Raw genomic sequence first — 13683 nt, 5'->3', positions numbered from 1 at the left:
CTCTCCATGACCTGGAAATGCATCCATTTCCTCTGGGGATATATACACAAGGAGCGCCAGGCGAACATGCGAGGCTCTCCGGGCGGGTGCAGCCGTCCAGTCCTCCCTGCGGCAAATCTCTGGTGCTTCAAATTAGAACAAACGCTGCCAGAATGAACTCACACAACACTGCTGGGGGGTGAATCCCTTCCCAGCACCTCGAGACTGAGCCTGAATAAGAGATTTAAGGCTTTTTTATAAGTCTTTTTTTTTCATGTGTGTGTGTGTGTGTTTTAAAATATCTTGCCCCTTGGTGTAATGTTGTGACTGGCACTGACCTCTCTCGGSGAACGCGAGCCTCCTTGCAGCGTGCGCCCGCGCGCCCCGCGGAGCTGCAGGCGCCCTGGCAGCAGCGGCAGAGGCAGCTCCCTCCTCCTCCTCCATACACCTCACATTAACCGCCCATGACTTCATCATCCCTTTCAGCTACAGTGTGCAGAGACCTCATGGGGAGGCAATCACCTACAACAGCAGCCTCCAAGACATTATTTTTCAAGATCTGATCTCCTATCCTAAGAATACAGGCTACGTTATTTTCTGCAGAGCATGATTTAACATTTAGCTGTGTTAAAATAGTGCTAGACTAAGACCTGACTGAAGACTTCAGTCAAAATAACAAGACTTCAGTCTTCCAAGTAGCAACTACAGTGTAAGATGTGCTTGATTTAGTCCTTTTAACGTGTCCCTGTTAGCTCCACCTTAGTGTGAGTGATTTAATGAAAGCACCATCCATTCCCAGTGATGTACCATCCCTTCCCAGTGATGTACCCAGTGCTGCTGCTGTTATTCTGGCTGGTTCTGACCTTGGGCTCTTTTTTTGGTCCTATTTTAMATGTCTGCAGTTGTGCATCCTCAGTGACCAACCAATCCCCTCTCATGGGGACATGGACCTCAGCGTGAAGGCACCTACATCACTTRGGCTCTCTGGACTCCCTCTCACCTAGCAACCCCATGCAGATGTTCAAACCACATCCATGACTCTGGTGTGGCATGAAGTGCTGTAACAGGACAGGGGCTTTTGCACCCAGCAGCTGCCAATCCCTAATGCCCCTTTTGTTCTCTAAGACCTAGTCCTCAGGGAGTCACCTGCTCCAGCTCCAGACTTATTAATCCACATTTTCCAATCCATAATACTTAAGTAAAATTTGGTGGGAGGGATTCTATTTTTTTRTCTCTTCTTGTTACCAGCATTAATAATAATAATAAGTGAAGATATAGGAGTTCAACTGTTTCCTGCCTTTGTGGTATCAGCCACACAGAACCGAATACATGGATACACTTCTGTGCGGCCAATACCACAAATGCAGGAAATGGCACAGAAACCATTTTATTTTCACCACTTAGCCAGGCAAGTATTGGCCCCGCAGGAGGAGAAAGCGGTGTGTTCCTTTGGGCACAGCGCTGCGTGCTGCAGTGCACCAGTGAGCTGCCCCTCGTGCTCAGCGCCGCTTGCCCGGTGTGTGTCGGGGCACTGCAGTGCGCGGCATTCCCTGGTCATGCAGAGCTAGCTTAGCTGTCCTCTCAGTGTCCCAATAAAATGCTAACACGGTGAGATTTATTACTCTTGCCAGCTTGCTAATTCTACTAGGAAGGAGCTTCTGAAAGCTAATGAGAGAGATCACAGCATCCTAGTCTTTATTTTCTGCTTCATTTTCTTGAGAGACGATTATGTCTTTGTTATCCAGACTGGGATCTCATGCAGACATGCGCTGATTCTCTCTTCCCTATAGCTTCCCTATAGCTCCCACGTCCCCCAGCACCCCGACCAGGCCCCCTGCACCAACCACTGCACGAACGGTCCTGCCGCGAGGAAAGCAGCTTCTCCAGATGTGCCCAGCAAAGCCTCCAACAGCAAACGCCCGCTCGCCCTCCCAGCCGGTCACCGCGTTCAAGGAGCCTCTTTAATTAAAAACAAGCTCTTGATTTTCCTTAATCAGACCRGACGCCTTCCTCTCTTTCAAGTGGCCATTCTGCCCCGCGTTTGCTCTGCATTAGCGCTCAGCGGGGCTCGGACGCAGCGGGCAATGGCACTGGCGCTGGGAAGACCCTCGCGGAGCGGCCAGCCCCTTAATGGCAATTAGAGGTTTAGGGGTTATTTAAGCCTCAGTCACTCTCAGTGCCCTCACACAGGATGCCATTACCTCATTAGCGGGGAAGACAAATTACCAGGGCACCCTTGAACATTTTCRTATTTTAAAGCCAAAGGTGATATATATTGGCCATACTTCTCATTTTCAGCAAGGAAGGTGAATCGGAGGGCACTGGATGTAGAAATGGGGCTAAGTCACAGGAGAGCATCTGCAGCATTTGATTAGGGAATATGAATCTCTGCAACTGAGACTCCTCTGAGCCCTGGAGATTATTAAAAAAAGGAATAAAGAAAAAAAAAAAAAAAGGAAGAGCCTGAAGAGCCTCTCACCTGATGTGTGGTCACGATGGGATTTGGTGCTGCTCRTGAAGCCTTCCTCACCCCCAGGACCTGTCCTCGCCCCATCTCCCAACGCAGCGCCGAGCTCACACCGCTGCCCGCCCTCCGGGACGAGCACGAGCGCGAACACTACGACTTGCCCGAGTGAATCATTTCCCAAAAACTTCAACTAAACACATCGTTTTTGCCATCTCCACTAGCCTTCGATCCCATCTGAAAGTGGACAACAATTTCAGGAGTTATTGACATTAGAGAGATACACAGAGATGCTCACAAAAGTATCCTAAATTCCCCGTTCCCTGAGGAACCAGGCTAAAAATGTCAAGTATGAAAGAATAGATCAGAACCACACATTTCTGTTGCACCCAAAGAATCCGGGATTTACATCCCTCATTAGCATATTGTGTTTTGTGGCTTATTTTTATTAATTTTCACTCCATAATCAAGGAGTACGATGGAAGTCTTGTGCTCTTGTGGGATTAGTGCAAATAATGGGGATTGAGAAAGGCGTAGAGCCGCTAAAGCAAGGCGTTAATCCTCATGAATACACAGTGTGTCAGCTCGTCATTAAAAAAGGGGATATAGCAAAGAAACCCCGAGGACTAAGAGCCTGGAAGGCATTTCCCCAGGGAGAGGGGCCCCGGAGCAGCCCACGCCGCTCTCCTTGCAGCCTGAGCTCTAACGCAGCAGCGCTATAAAATGAGCAAAAATGGGGCCCTGAACATGCAGGTTACCTCAGGGCTGGTCCYGCCTCTCCGTCCACGCCACGCAAGCGCAGGCAACGTTGCCCAACACCTGTGTTTTTGACAGAAATGGCTCACACAATGTGTCAATAGGATATATATAATCCTTCAGATGGTATTACATGTAATACTGGCTGTGACCATGCATGTGGCCTTGGATCTCCTCCTGATCACTGTGATGCTGTAAGAGAAAGGACTGTGCAGGTTTAGGAGTTACGTCTGTGCTCTGTCCCTGGGAGATCAATTACAGACACAGCTTCTGCATCTATGAAAAACTGGGCAATCTCTCGGCATATTTTAACAGAGATTTACATCTTCTTAGCTATCAGTGTACATTTTTTTCTCTGTTATAGTCTCTGCTTTTCTTGCTAAAAAAATAAAAAACAAAGATCTGAAATTTATGAAGCTTACGTAATAGCATCAATATTCATTATTCCGAAGTTAATTTGATTACAAGACATGCATATATTGCACATGCAGAAGTTTTAGTCAAGTCTTTTGGAAATTGTGCTTATCCAWTCTGATAGCCTTCTACAACAAAATGACTAGCTTTTTGGAGGAGGAAAAGGCCAAGGATTTTATGTAATCTCGGATTTATTCACTCCAAAACACACCTGCCCTGGCAAGCTGATGACGTAYTAGGAAACTGGATGGAGAGGTGGCCTGAAAACAGCTGTGCTTGAARGGTTGTGAGCAACAGCATGAGGTCCAGCTGGAGACCAGGCACTAGCTGACCACCACAGAGCTCAATCCTGGGCCTAATATTGTTTGACTGCTTCATTGCAGATCCTTCTCGGCGACATCCAGGGTCAGGATGAAAGAAAACGGGCACAAGTTTAAATTCCATTTAAACATATGAAAAAAACGTTTTACTGTGAGCTTAGTCAAACACTAGAGCCAGCTCCCCAGAGATGTTGTAGAGTCTCCATTGCTCTCATTCTGGGAAGGCTAAAATTCCCTTGGTAAATTTAGCTTCTTCTTAATGATTTTACAGTGTGTAGGAGATGTAGTTTGTCCCAAATCAAGACTCACAGAGGAGAAGAAAAATATATTAAGTTGGTGCTGCAGCAGGGAAGAAAATGGAGTTTCTAGTTGGGCAAACCTAAAATTGGATGAAAGGCTTCTTGTATTAGAAGAAAAGATCTGAGAGAGGKGGAGACTAAATACTTGGCCACAGAAAATTCAGCAGTGGTAAAACAAAATTTTGCACATGGGAGAAACTGTTCTGATATTATATATGAAATAGGAAGTTAAGAAGAAGACGTTATGACTCAGAAAAGACACATTATAATTGATACCTTCCTTGAAAATGTCAGCTCARTGATTAATAGTGTTGAAGAAATCCACCAAACAAAGCTTATGAGTTATTGCAAGAGATGGGGCGAACACAACAGAGAGAACTTCTGTATTCCTCTGCAAATTCATCCTGTCTGCTACATGTGGTTCCCATGTGAACATTCCCAAAAGGATGGAAAAGGCTTCGGGAAGGCCAACAAGTAGCATCAAAATGACGAGACAGTATCCCTATAAAGAGAACCTAAATAAAACAGACGTCTTCCCCAGTATAGAGGTGATATATCAGGTATCTGAAACCATGGACAGCGTGGAAAGTGTTGATAGGTTCCTAACACCGGGATGAGAAGGCATTGCATGAAAGCATTAGCACCATGAATCATCACCTTTCACACTACTCATACCTAATTAACGGGGCAGAATATCAAAGAAAACTTCCAGGGGGATCAAGAAGTGTTTGGAGAGAGCATCGTGCATGAGGAGGGAGGYCAGCACTGGCGGGACTCCAGCTGGGAGCGCTGCTCGGAGACAGCTCATCAGCAGGAGGGTGGCCTGGCCATAAACTAGTGGAAACCTAGCATTTCACAAAGCTGAACTCCTCAATCATTTCTGCGTTTTGCCAAGCATATTCTTGCCTGCGTGCAAGAATGATTTACAAGGAATGTACCTGTATTTTGCTATGTCTAAGCTTGCCAAAAATAAATCAGCAATTAAGAAGGCACCTAGYAATTATTCAAGGTATAGGCAGTCTTCCCAACTTTCAGGATCCTGGMTGAATTTTTCAAGAAATACGAGACTTCATTTCCCATAGACCAGCACTCCAGTAAATAAGGATGCAACAGAGACAAGGGGTGAAACTTTAAGTCCATAAAGCCTGTGCTGGAAACAGACACAAATCTTCAACAAGAGGGGTTATCTGYCACAGCAGGGTTCACGAGAGGGTCTGTGGCATTCCCCATCACTTGAAGTCTTCATAGGAGGGAAGGGGAGGTTGCTCCTAAAAATAATGTTGCTGCAGCAGAAGCTATGGGATTAATGCAAGACCCTGCTCAGGAGACACCCTGCTTTGCACAGGCCCCAGGCAATCACGTGCTATTTAGCGATGCAGAAGATCTATTAAGCTTTGCTCAAGACAATTTTTATAGACAGAATTTCAGAGGAAAGGCTCCCTACTCGCCTCAGGCACTTCTCTTCAGGAAGGCAAACAAATAAATATCACATAAATAAAAATCACAGAGTATTCTGTGATTCTGGGTGATTCTGTGAAAAATATAAATTTAGCAGATTCCAAGTGGTGCTTGGCCATACCAACCCCACGGGTGCCCAAAGACTGCTGCAAATACTGCCCACACCTGGGACTGCCAACAAAGCTGTCAGGGAGGAGCAAAGATGATGTTGGAGTGAGGAAAGAGCACAACATGGTTTCTCTTCTAGGTTGTGAGCCTCAGGGTGCTCCTAGTAGCCACTGGTATGGCAGTAACCGCAGGAGAGCAAAGCTCCTGAGGAAAACTTGAGTTTTATCTTGGATTAATTGAAACACGTACCTAAGAAATGGCAGCTGACAATGYAATCAAGGAAATCATGGAATCATTAAGGTTGGAAGGGACCTCTAGAGATCATCCAGCCCAACCCAAATGCGGGTATGATGTGGGAAATGATGCGGGTACCGGCTGTGCCTTCAAAGGGCAGGGAAATACCAGCATTTGCAAAAGGACCAAAATACAAGTTTATTTCTGCAGGCTGGGTTGCCATTCCAGTGGAAACGGCATTCTGAGGCTGAGGGGCTATGTAGAAGTCGTGCTTCACACCGCTCTGTGCAGCCTGCAAAGGGGAGCGCCAGGCCAGGCTCCCGCTCCCGCACGCATTCCCTCGGAGCATCTTCACCTCTCCAGCCAAAGGACCTGGGTGCCCAGGGTGGCCACACCACAAAACAGCTCTTCGCCCTTGATTTACAATTTTGATGCAAGATACGAGACAGCAGAGAAGCTTCACGGTCTGAAAATCTGGACTGCTCATGGAGCAAGGACCCGAGCAAGGGAGAGAGAGGGCTGGAGGGGAACAATCCTCRTCCCGCCTGTCCAGGAGGACAGCACATCTGGCCAGGAACACATTCCATCCAACCCAGGACCCCGGCAGTTGCCCCTGGTCACACAGCAGCTCTGGGGCCAGGAGCAAYGGGAGTCTGCAGCCCAGGACGAAAAGATACAAAGTGCAGCTGCCAATTGAAAAGGTAACCAGGAATCCTGTGCATTTTTTTTCTTTATAAAATGTACATAAAGAACATGTGCTCCTTGAGGTAAAAGTGAGAGCAGTTTGTAATTTAACCAGAGATGTTAACAACGATGGCAAAAAATAATTCTACTGTGGGTGTTCTGGCAAAATAAGAGCCCAAGTTTTGGCTATTTACACTRATCAAGATAGTTAAAATGCAATAATCATTATATATACATTAGATACATACAATTACAGTTATTTATAGAATATTTACACAAACACAGATTTGTTTTCCCTTTGCAGGCGGTAGTGTTCAAGCAGAAGAGCATCTCGTCTTTCCCRAGAAGGTGCCGAGGCCACTCGATCTCCTGCGCAGCAACATGTGGTTCTCCAGTCTCTCCTGTGGTCCTATCGTCCCAAAACATTTTGTTAAATATCACAGTTGTGTTTGTTGCCAYGTTCCTGTTTCCTCACCATGGATGGGCAGTCAGAAGCCTCCAGCACATGAAGATCACGGCATTTGGGATCCCAGGGCAGCAGCTCTGACTTTTCTCAACTTCTCAGCCATGACTTTAGCTATGAGCAAAGTTCATTGCTGTTCATCTGTCCAAGTATGTGTCCATGTTCAAGTTGCTTCCTCAATGGAAAGAGTCCTGGGGAGTGGATGTGGCAGGGAAGTGGTTGCAAGGGACCTGCTGCAGGTCCTCGGTGGGCTCTCATGAGGAGGTCCTCAACAAGAGGACAACCCCAACCATGCCAAGAGCCAGCTAGGAGGGAGCACGGTAGGTGAGGCTACCAGGATGCATGGGGAAACATCGGCACAGGGAACGCAAACACCCTCTCCCCATTAAGTTTCTTGTCAGGAGTTCAACACTGATTTCATATTTAAAATACCAGGGGTCCTTTCAAGGTAGTTTGAAACAGAGAGTGAGAGAACGAGCCAGGGTGCTCTTTGCTGAGCTTAGACTTCAGGTGCTGGAGGAGCAGGGCACAGGTACGAGCAGCTCGAACACCAGGTAAGATGCTCTTTTACCAGGGGTTAATCTGAGCCTCAGCCCCGCGCCCTCTGCAAGCCTAGTTCTGCAGGAGCACTCGCTGTGAGCACGACGACATGGTCACAAAGACGTCGTTTGGACGTTTTGTGGTGGGACAAAAACAAAACATCCTTTCCACAATATGCAGCTCATAGTACAAACTCCCTGCTCTGACGGCTAGAAAGGAAAACAAAGTCATGTTCAAGTAAGTCACATCAGAATGTATTTTCCCCAAGTCTCCTGTCTTGGGGTTAATTATAGCTTGCATATTTCTATTATACATCTTATTTAACCCAGAGATACAAATCCTGTAGCCTGGCCCAAAGCAGCGCACAGGGAGGGGTTATTGGGTTGGGAAGGGGAGCAGACGGACACCAGGAAGGGCTCAGAACACCATTTAGCAGGAGCTAGAGTTGGCACGAGAGCAAGTGACGCCGAACCGGCCACGGCCACGTTGGAGGYGGCAGCGAGGGGCGGGCAGCAAACCCTGAGCAACGGGCTCCACGAGGGCTGGAACGCAGCGCAGAGCCCAAAACCGCCTCCCCTGTCCCCGGGGCGGGTGGCGAGTGGCACCTGCACGAGGTCAACAGGCTGGGAGAATGGGGGTGACCGCAGGTCCTCCCCACGAGCAGCGTGGCACAGGGCAGAGCAAAGCAGCGAGCACCTCCCGGGGCAGGAGTGAGCGCCAGGGCACATTCCTGCTGCTCTTGCTGCCCGCCTCGAAACAAGAATAAGACACCCTGAAGTGTAATAATAAGCTTTTTGTAGGTTTTGTAGTGTTATGGAAAAACTCGAGGATGAATCCAGATGGCACCCATCTCTTCATTAGCATACTGCAGGCAAAGACTGCTCCTAACACCAAACTATAGCTTTTTTATTGAATTGTTCTAGAGAGGCGTTCTCCTGGTGGATAGCACTTCTTCTTGGGGATAAAGAGATGCTCAAATATCCCCTGATGAAAAAATACCAAAAACCAACAAAAAAATCCTCACGCTACAACTGTGCAAACCATCCAAATGTAGAAACAACTCACCCTCTTCCGCTGAGGGCAAAAAGCACATTCTCCAGCTGGCTAAACCTTTCCTGGCCGACSGCACGGGGCAGCAAACGAAGGTGGAGCAGTTAGCTGCTGCTTTGACTCATCAGGTCTGTTCTAAACTGGGGGTCCAGCTTGAGCAAAGCTGTGGTGAATGGAGCGCACGTCTCAGCTGCTGCTGGAGGGGAGGCTCACGCTCTGGTTTCAAGAGTTCCACATTTTGGCAAGGATTTCTGTGGGCCTGACAGTAAAACACGCTCAGCTAAAAGCCACCCAAGCCTGGCCACTGTGAAATGAGCTGGGGTTAGAGAGCCTGTCCTAGGCACTATATGGTGGTTAATGCTTTTATTYTTATCCCCTAAGACACTTGGACGGGCTCTACAGGGGCTGCAATGCTTCTTTGAAGGGGGATGGTGCATTTGCACAGTGTTTGCTCCTCTTTTTGGCCTGTGCTCTTCTCCCCTTGTGCCCCATCCAGGCCATGGGCTGCGGCTGCTGCAGGAGCAGCACTGGGGTTAGTGCGCTGAGATCCAAGCAGGTTGGAGCTGCGTGTTGGATTTCACGCCCAGGCTCTGGAAGGAACCCGCCTTTGCTGGAACCTTTGCTGCAGGTGGGCAGAAGACCCCAGGAACATCCCTATCTGAGATGCTCCTGATGGAGAATCAAAAACCCTTGGCAAGGTTAACACGGAGCCCACCTAGCGCTGCCCTGGGAGCATCTGGCCTCTGACCGGGGCCAAACACGAAGCTAAGTCCGTGTCTTCTGAACCACGTATTGCACGAGCAAGTCAAAAACACGCCAGGCACGTTACGAGACTGGACTCCCTGGCTCAAACTCTCTCGATGGCTGACATCCCCCAAATTTCACAAATACTTTGTTTTTTATACAAAAAAAAAAAAAAAAAATCAAGACTAGGAAATACATATCTCAATTTGCACTTCTGGTCATGGCCTGAACACAGCAAAACGTTAATATTCTTGTGAGACTAAGATAAAGGAAGATTAGTCTATGTCCAAACCAACGGGTGAAAAACAGCCTTTCTTGACACTTTCTTCTGCACTTAAGCAAGCGAAAATAGGCGTGGAAAATATATTTCCTTTCAGGCAAAGTCCCGGCCTTTTCAGGACAAACAGCTGATGCTGCCCTGCAAGAAGACCTTGGTCTTCAGCTGTCAATCAAAACCTTTTATTATTCCCCAGGGTCCGTCACCAAGGGGATTAAGAGAAGAAGGTACAAACTGGCACACATGAGGAAACAGGGATTGCACCTTTCTCCCGAGCTGCCCTGCCGCCGGGTCGTGCTGCGTGACCCGGCTCTGTGCTCGCCAAGGGGCTCCCAATTCCACTCTTCTATTTTCAGACGTGACAAATAGAGGGAAAAACAGCTAAATATTCCAAAAGACCTCAGCAAAATGCCACCAGGTCAGTGCACATAAAGGGGCGCATCCTGCGGTGCTGCCCCTCAGGCCCTGCTGGTCCCACAGCTCGGAGCTGCTCCCGCTGCTGCTCCAGGTGGGAAAGGGCGAGCGATGGCCGGTGCCCACGGGGGTCACGGCTGCAAAGCTCCCGCCAGCAAAAATCACCTGTTCCTCCCCAAAACGGCTGCAGCAGATTCCCGTCGCGCGCCGCCAGCCCCGCACGCCAGCGCTGCCCAACAAACACACACACCACGTCGCTCCCTTACCTGGAAAGAGGCTTTATTGAACATAGCTGTAAAATTATCTCTTCAGTTGAATTACTGAATTTGCACAAACATTTCTCTACAGAATAAAAAAAAAAAATCAAGCCTTGTCATCATTTTACTGCATCTCATTGTGCTTTTTTTTTATTTTTGTATTTGTATTTGCAAATGTTATATGTGTTGGTTGGTTTGAATGTTTATTCTCCAATTGCTTGCATATCAGGTTGTAATTTTTTTTTGTTTTTTTAAATCCTAGGGTGTTGAAAGAACACATAATAATAATAATTATAATAATAATACTCTCTTTTAGACAAAAGTCTTTTTGTTTTCCTTTTTTTTTTTTTAAATGAAGTTAAAAGCTGAGATAATTTAAGGAAAAAAAGGTCTTCAAATCGTCATAACCAACTGTCAGGGAACTTTACAATGCATTGGAAAACCGGCTGGTTCAAGGTATGGTATGTGTTCAGGTAGCTCAAAATCATTTGTACAGGTTTGATTTTCTTGTAAAAGTGTTTTTTTTCTCTCTCACTTTTTTATTTTTTTTTTAATTTTATTTTTTTAAACTCCGCTAAAATAATAATAAAATAATCTCTGGCAGTGGGCGCAGCGCCCGGCTCGGGGCAGGGGCACCGCGTCCTCAGTGTCCCCTCGCAGCGGCCCACAAACAAAAACCCACGGCCGTGTCTCACCACCGTCCGTGCTAAGTGCATCGCAACCACCTTTTCCTCTGGTTGACCCACTGGATAACCTGGAAAAAAAAGAAAGAAAAAAAAAAAAAAGAAAAAAAAAAGTGCTGCCCCATTTTGAGGCCCAACGGGAGCTTTTTCTGTGTGTGTTTTATATTCTCTAACGGGCAAGAAGCTGAAAGGCCATGGCTGTCTGGCAGGTTAGCGACAAATACCTCGTCCGCAAGGGCCTCGGCGGCGGCGCAGGTCCAGGCAGCTCCAGACGCGGCTCCGCTCGCTCCCCGCCGTCTGCGGGCGCCGGGCTCGGGTACAAAACCTTGCACAAACCGCCGTGTAGCAGCGCAAGCTCCCGTGTTGAAATCAACATCATCATCATCATCATCATCACCATCATCATCATCATCATCTTTTTTTTTTTTAATTCTTTTTTTTTTTTTTTTTTAATCATCAGGCTTGTTTCATTGAAGGCACTTGGTTTCCATGGCGATTTATAAAAGACGGTGGTTTGGTTTCTTCTCGGATGCCTCGGGGCGGGGAGAGGGCTGATGGGGAGGCCAGACGGAGCAAGCGGGAGGGAGAAGCCGGTGCCGGGCTCGCTCCGCATGCAGGAGGCGGCACCGCGCGGAGCAGGGAGCGGAGGTGTCCCCGGAGGTGTCCCCGGAGCCGCGGCCGAGGCGCACGGGTGTCCCCAGGAGCTGCGGCCGGCCGGTCCCCGCCGAGGGGACAGCCCGTGGCGCAAGCGCCCGCGTGCAGCTGAGCCCGCGCCCAAACCTTCTCCGAGGGCGACAYGAGCTCTTCCATACCCTGTGTACAGTGAGGTGCTGCTCTCGCTCTCGCTTGGCTTAATTTTTCTCTCTCTCTCCTTTTTTTGTGTGTTTTTTGTTTGTTTGTTTTTGGCAGGCCATTAGGTTTCCATGGTAACAAGCAAACTATTCATCTGAAACAAAACCAGCCGTGACTTTGTGCTTTGACAAGGGTTTCTACTGCTCGTCTCCGAGAGTTCAACCAGACGATGCCGTGTTCGTTACTGACCACAAAAGCACCTGAAGGTCTCGTCCTCCCTTGGGCCAGAAACCGCTCTCACGTGTGGTTCATAGTGAGTTACACTCCCGTGATGCCTTGTTATGTCCCCAGTGCTTTTTTTTTTTAATTATTATTTATTTATTTTTTATTTATTTATGTATTTATTTAACGTTTGAGTCAGTCAGTGGAGGAATCTTTGGTAGTTTGTTTTTAAATGTCCGTTTTACAAAGACTCTTTCTTCGTGCCAGTGCCTGGTGAATCTGTTGTAGCCTCTGCCAGGATAAGGTCACCTTTGATGACTTAAGACAGACAGGAGGATGAGAAGTGGGATAAGTCGTATATGCGCTAATGTCCCAACAGCACCTGATCGTAAATCTATAAAAAGGGGCAAAAAGGTAGAATTACTGAGCTGCCTGCTCAGGAGAACGGCACTGCTACCAGGTCCAGAAGACAAGGGGCAACCTGGCTGCCCGCAAACCTTTTCCTRTTATTGCATTATCCACCCATCCATRCCTAGTCACTGAGAGAGGAATAAACATATGGCACGCAGGTCACCAAGACCTCACCAAGTCTAAATGTGCCACCTCCAGTCCRTGGGGCTCTTTCTGAAAAGCCAGAAGCTGCTCATTACTCCCTGTGCTAATGACTCACCAGGTCCTCGGGGCTCCCCTGCAGTTTGGGGGAGTCTCTTGGGTGCAGAAACTTGGCCATTTATATATATTATCCCATTTATAATCCTATGTCTATATATACATATAGATATTCAGAAATCACTTGCTGTCCTTGCTTGGGATGGGAGTGCCACTTACTGTTGGCCGGTTGGTCTGATTTCATACACTCTCCTTCCACGATCGATACGTCATCGATAGCGATATCGCCCTCAATGCCAGGGCCACGGATCCCTTCAAATATGAGCTGGGAAGAAGTAAAGAAAAAAACCATTCACAAGGTGGGAAAAATAGGGGGAATGGACAACACGCAGCTGTGTTTAGCGACGTGTTGATCTGCACTGATGGGAGTGGAGTAATTCAAAAATAATTTCCATGATGTTGGAAAATGCAACGAGTTCCCACAACTGTTTAGGCAGGGGCAGGATACGGGTGGGTTATGAGACTGATGCCTCAGAACTAGCTGAGAAACATCAGGGCTCCCAGCTCCCGCACCACGACACTTCTCCCTCTTCCCCAGTATCTCTGTGCCATGGTGGGGCAGAGATACTCTGGGGGTTTCCTTCTCAGGTTAACAAGTTATCTGCTGTCCTTCCTCAAAGCTGCTGTGATCCCGTCCTGCCAAGCTGCCGCCTTAATKAGCTCCGCAGAAAGCCCACTCTGTGTTGCAGCAAATTTATTCACCAGCAAACTTCAAAGCCTTTCTATAGAGATGACGAGAGTTATGTAAGGAATATATTTCCCAAGCAGCATCATTCGCTCTGATATCTCCCCACTCCCCTTTCCGCCTTGTTCCTTTGAAATGCTCTTGGTTAACTCCGATGACAAGTTTTTGAAC

General features: G+C 47.8%; 1 protein-coding gene and 1 long non-coding RNA gene across 2 annotated transcripts in view; both read right to left on the bottom strand.

Annotated features, from left to right (window-relative positions):
- Positions 1-6806: 6806 nt before the first annotated feature.
- Positions 6807-10567, bottom strand: LOC112957740. The gene is made up of 2 exons (XR_003251266.1): positions 10471-10567; positions 6807-7928 (listed from the first exon to the last, which is right to left on the bottom strand). It is a non-coding gene; the product is annotated as an uncharacterized LOC112957740 (long non-coding RNA).
- Positions 10568-11869: 1302 nt separating this feature from the next.
- Positions 11870-13683, bottom strand: part of MDGA2 (MAM domain containing glycosylphosphatidylinositol anchor 2) — a 160082-nt gene continuing 158268 nt past the window's right edge. The window contains exons 16-17 of the mRNA XM_026051505.1: positions 12987-13092; positions 11870-12552 (exon numbers count right to left, since the gene is read on the bottom strand). Coding sequence (XP_025907290.1) covers positions 12464-12552; positions 12987-13092 — 195 coding nt within the window. The 3' untranslated portion in view covers positions 11870-12463. The remainder of the gene's footprint in view (positions 12553-12986; positions 13093-13683) is intronic.

The sequence above is a fragment of the Nothoprocta perdicaria genome, unplaced genomic scaffold (assembly GCF_003342845.1).
Source record: "Nothoprocta perdicaria isolate Ctin4 unplaced genomic scaffold, notPer1 scaffold_76, whole genome shotgun sequence".
Lineage (NCBI taxonomy): Eukaryota > Metazoa > Chordata > Aves > Tinamiformes > Tinamidae > Nothoprocta > Nothoprocta perdicaria.
The sequence above is the reverse complement of the archived record's forward strand: the minus strand, read 5'-3'. Positions and strand labels throughout refer to the sequence as shown.